At 37.0% G+C, this 5,218-nt stretch overlaps 1 protein-coding gene across 1 annotated transcript in view; it reads left to right on the forward strand.

Moving 5' to 3' along the window:
* The window catches only part of LOC107160720 (broad substrate specificity ATP-binding cassette transporter ABCG2-like), a 40,904-nt gene that overhangs the window by 13,786 nt on the left and 21,900 nt on the right, over window positions 1-5,218 (forward strand). Inside the window, 1 exon segment of the mRNA XM_015507355.1 lies at window positions 4,500-4,651. Within this exon segment, the coding sequence (XP_015362841.1) occupies window positions 4,500-4,651 (152 nt within the window).

Consider the following 5,218-nt stretch of genomic DNA (forward strand, 5'->3'; position numbering starts at 1 on the left):
GAGGAGAGAGAGGAGGAGAGAGGAGAGGAGAGAGAGAGGGAGAGGAGAAATGGAGGGGGGAGGGTGGAGGATGGGAAAGGCAGCGGAGCACAACAGACACTATTATGGCAATATGTAAATCAATGGATGTGTAACTGATGTGATTCTCCAATCTGTGTATGGGGTGAAGGTGGGAGTTCATAACCCACTTGAATCAAAGTGTGGAATATGATATGTCAAGAAATTTGTAATGTTTTGAACAACCAACAATAAAAAATTAAAAAAAAAAAAAAAAAGGACTAGGGATGTGGCTTAGTGGTTAAGTGCCCTTGAGTTCAATTCCCAATAACAAAAAGAAAAAAATGCAAGACTGTGAAAGGAAAGTTTATAGGAAACATTTCAAAAGTTAACTTTTAAATTCATTTGAAAGTATAAAAAATAATTTCAAAATTATAAGATGGCTCCAAGAATATTACAAATAAAATCCACTCTTCTCTCCTAGTCTCTCCAACTGTTACATTTTACTGCATTTTATTGCCCTCCATGTCTCTGATCACCATTACATAGATTTTTTTACTTTACATCATCCTTTATCACTACTGAATACTCCTTAGTTTAAACTCCAAGATATAAAGACACTATACCATATCAACCTCCCAGTGAGGAACTTAACAATGACAGCTTCACAATTATTGAGTCCTTCAACTCCAGTCAGATGTCACAAGCTCACCCTGCTTTCTTTCTCTCTCAGGATTCTGAAGAAACACGTATTTCCTGGATGTTTCATTTTTTTATCCTCTAATCTGGAAAAGATGCTCAGTCTTTCTCTGGCTCTCATGTGGTTGAGTTAGGACATTTCATGAGTGACCTTCAGATGGTCTATTACAGTTGCTTAGGCTGAGTCAGGCATGAAACCATGCTGAGTTCCCAGTATAACACACCTGAGCTTCACCCACAACAGCTGGTGTACACCTCTATCATCTGATCACAATGGTGTCTGCTGGGCTTCTCTTCTGATAAATTACTGTTTTCCCCACACTGGAATAGATTAGTATATTATTGGGAAATAAAATAGACTATTTAATGCCAAATTCTATTCCTCATCAAATGTCCCCCACCAATTTTAGATGCACCCAAATCTCCTGCTCTTGTGGTAGCTGCCTAACATGTAATTGTTGACAGCATATCTAAGAAAGAGGTGTTTCTTCTTCCCTATTCATTTCCCATATGATTCAGTGAGTCGGAATCTCTGTTACTCCCTGTTTTAGTGATCAAGTTGATCCTGATTGGGCCTCATTCAATGTGGCTTTTGTGTTCCTTTGACTTCTCCCTAATCATTTGTCCAGCATTTCTTTCCTTTGTGGTCATTATGATGTTCCATGCTCATGTTGTACTATATCAGCCATTTGTAGAAGGTGCCCTTGGTTAGAAACCAAGATATGGTTGTTTAGTGCACTTACTACTATTGGAGTGGCTTAGCTTCTAGTGGCATTGCCTTTAGAAGACAAATCTAGGAAATATACATGTGTAAGTGTGTGTGTGTACACACATATAAAGTAGAAATCTGATTCTATATTTTATTTGTTCAGATAATAATTATAAATATACTTACATATGCATTTATGAGTCTCTGTGTGATTTGCACATTGTATGTACCCAATCTACCACTGAGCAACATTACCAACACCTACATGTGAATTTCTGATAGTCACAAATAAACATGCATCTGCAAATGTTGATATTTCTTTTAGCATTTAATGTTATCATTAAAATCCTGTGAATTCATAATAATATTCCTAATTCCAATCTAACAATTCAGTGTATTTTAAAATATTTTTTTTAGTTGTAGATGGACAGCTATACTTTATTTTATTTGTTTATTTTTATGTGGTGCTAAGGATCAAACCCAGTGCCTCACTCATGCTGGGCAAGTGCTCTGCCACAGAGCTACAGCCCTAGCCCCCTTCAGTGTTATTTTAAATTTTGTCCTTTCAATCTTTGAAAGTCACTTTAGACAGTGAGAGATATGGCCCATTATCTCAATATATTTGCTTATTTTCTCAGTTAAGTAATTTAATTGTTTAATGCAATCAGTCTCCCAGTTGCTTTGGTCTACCACCTCTGGAACCCCTCTGCCTCATATATTAAGCTGGCAGACACATCACCTTCATGGCTCACCCTCTCTATCACTATGTCACTTCCTCTGGTGCCCATGCCACCATAAGAAAGGTTCTGTGCTAGCAGAGAAGAAACAGGAAGATGCAAAGATGCATAATTAAACATCTTAATTTTGAAATGTAAAGTGCACATACAAGTGTAGATGCCAAGTTATGGGTCTAGCCTTCTGGTACCATTTCAGAATATACCCAAGATATTTTTATTATTTAGAAATATGTTAATGATGTTTATTAGCAAATGATGGATTGATACAAAATATATAACTGCTTTCTTTATGCTTTGCACTACGTAGCACACAAGCATGCTGCCTACTGCAGGGAGCTCTAATTGGTCATTCTAAATGACTTATGTGTATTCTTATCATCAATGGTCTAGTTATAATGCATATTCTATTTCTTTAGTCTGAGATAGAGCCTAAGATTCTCCACAGGAGAATCAAACAGGGGATTCTGATAACGTTGCCACTGGTCCTCAGACAACATTTTGGGAAGCAGGGCTGTCATGCAATTATGCTTCCTGCTTCTAGTCCAGCTCCTTATTACCTGCTGGCTACAGTTGTGTTTTTTGAGTGAAGACTTAATCATCCCTTTTTGGGGGGAATCTCTTTAGTTATTTTCTTCATCCAACATCTAATATCTCATTATCAAAAACATACACACACATAAGTCCTGCTTTGTAAAAAAAGAGCTTCTTTTAGTTTCCAAAAAAAGCATTTTTTAAAAATTTCATGCTTTGTTTATTTTGTTCTTCAAGAATGAGCTGTCTTCTATTCTTAGATCACTCCTGCTGAGACTTTTGATGTTCTACTAGTACTATCTTCATAATGGGTTGTAAGTCTCCTATTTTGCTTAAATGGAACCCTCATCTAATTCTATTTCCCATTGTACTGAAATTATTGGCCTACTGGCCTGATTATCTTTGAGGCAAAGCATCTTTCCACACACAGTTAGCATATACTAGGTGCTTCTCAAGTATGCATATTCAAGCTGTCTTCTCATATTTTTTTTTTAGTACTAAAGTTTGAACCTTGGGGTGCTCTACCACTGAACTATATCTCCAGTTCTTTTAATTTTTGTTTTCTTTTTTTAAAAAGACAGGGTCTCACTCAATTTCCCAGGTTTGCCTCAAATTTGCAATCCTCCTTCCTTACCCTCCTGAATACCTATGATTAAAAGCATGTACCTCCATGCCCGGTCCCTAAAGTATTTCAAATATAGTTTTTCAACAGTGATTTTGTCATTGTGTCTTCTACCCATAAGCTATAACTCCTTTGTAAAGGAAGTTTAGCACTGCTTATACTGTGGAATAAACCAGAAATCAAATTCAAAGTTTTTTCCCTAGTATTCGATGACCCTTTGATCATCTGCTTGAACGTTAAGCCTGAAATGTAAAAAGAAGAAAATAATTATATCGGAACTGCCTTATAACAATATTGTGAACATGAAAACATGGCTGTTTCTAAAGCATTTAGCAAACACATAGTAATGTTAATTGTTTTATCAGGTTAGATGAATGAAAATTAAACCTAAAAGATATAAATGATCAAGGAGAATTTATCATATGACACCTTTAATAATATTTACTCTATAACTCGTTCTCAAACTCAAGTGTACTTACAGATTACCTGGGCTGCTTCTTAAAAATATGGACTCCTGCCAGTTGCAGTGGCCCATGCCTGTAATCCCAGCAGCTCAGGTGGCTTAAGCAGGAGGATAACAATTCAAAACCAGCCTCAGCAACTTAGCAAGGCCAAAAACAACCTAATAAGACCCTGTCTCTAAATACAAAATAAAAGAGGGCTAACTGGTTAAGCACCCCTGGATTCAATCCCAGGTACAAAAAAATTAAAAAAATGAAAATTAATCCCTGTACCTACCCCTAGATCTTAATTCATAATCTGGGAAGACTATCCAGGAATCTTTATAGTAGATTCCAGACTGTTGATTCACAATCCTTTAAAAAGTCCAGTTTTTTTTGTTTTTTTTTTTTTTTGGGAGAGAGAGAGAGAGAAAGAGAGAATTTTTAATATTTATTTTTTAGTTTTCGGTGGCCACAACATCTTTATTTTTATGTGGTGCTGAGGTTTGAACCCAGCACCCCGCACATGCCAGGTGAGCTACTGCTTCAGCCACATCCCCAGCCCATGTCCTAGTGTTTTTAATAAAAATATTGAATTTCATTTCCCCAGTAATCATGTAGATAATATAAAATGAGATGAGAACTTCATAAGAGAAAATCAAGTGGAACTGGGAACAAATGGTCTAATAGCAAGAATAAAATATTTTACCAAGAAGTTCAGGATTCATATATTTAATGATTCATTGTTTTCCCTTTTAACTTAGGATTTCTCAGCAGGGAAGAACAGTTATCTTCTCTATTCATAGACCTCACTATTTCATCTTCAAGCTGTTTGACAGCCTCACCATCTTGGCTTCAGGAAAATTAATGTACCATGGTCCTGCACAGAAGGCTTTGTAGTACTTCTCATCAGCAGGTGTAGTAGACTTTTTGCATGTACTTGATCCTTCATTCATCCTATGTTGGGAGAGAGCAGAGGAGTCCACAGGAGTGCTGTTTGATAATATAGAGGTACCTGGGATTCCACCACCCTAAAACATCTTTGGTTACTTTGGTGCCAGAATTTTTCTTCATTTTGGCAGTACTTGCTTGATTTTTAGGTCTCTTTCTTTTTCCTTTCCTATCTGAGTATGCATGTGTGTGTGTGTGCATCTGAGTATTTTTACTGGACCTGTATGTTATGATTCTTAGTTATCATTGATTTGTAGTCAGATTTCCATTGTTGTGACAAGACACCTGAGAAAAACAACTTATAAAAAGATAATTTATTTTGGCTCACAGTTTCAGAGACTTCTGTCCATGGTCAGCTGGCTCCATTGCTTTGGACCTGAGCTTAGACAACGAAGAATCTCATGAGGAAGAATATGGTAGAGGAAAGTTGCTCAGTTCATGGCTGCTAGGAAGCAGAAACGGAGAGAGAGAGAGGGAGAGGGAGAGGGAGAGAGAAGAGGAGAGGAGAGGAGGAGGAGGAGGAGGAGGAGGA

The sequence above is a fragment of the Marmota marmota genome, unplaced genomic scaffold (genome assembly GCF_001458135.2).
Source record: "Marmota marmota marmota unplaced genomic scaffold, marMar, whole genome shotgun sequence".
NCBI classification, from domain to species: Eukaryota; Metazoa; Chordata; class Mammalia; order Rodentia; family Sciuridae; genus Marmota; species Marmota marmota.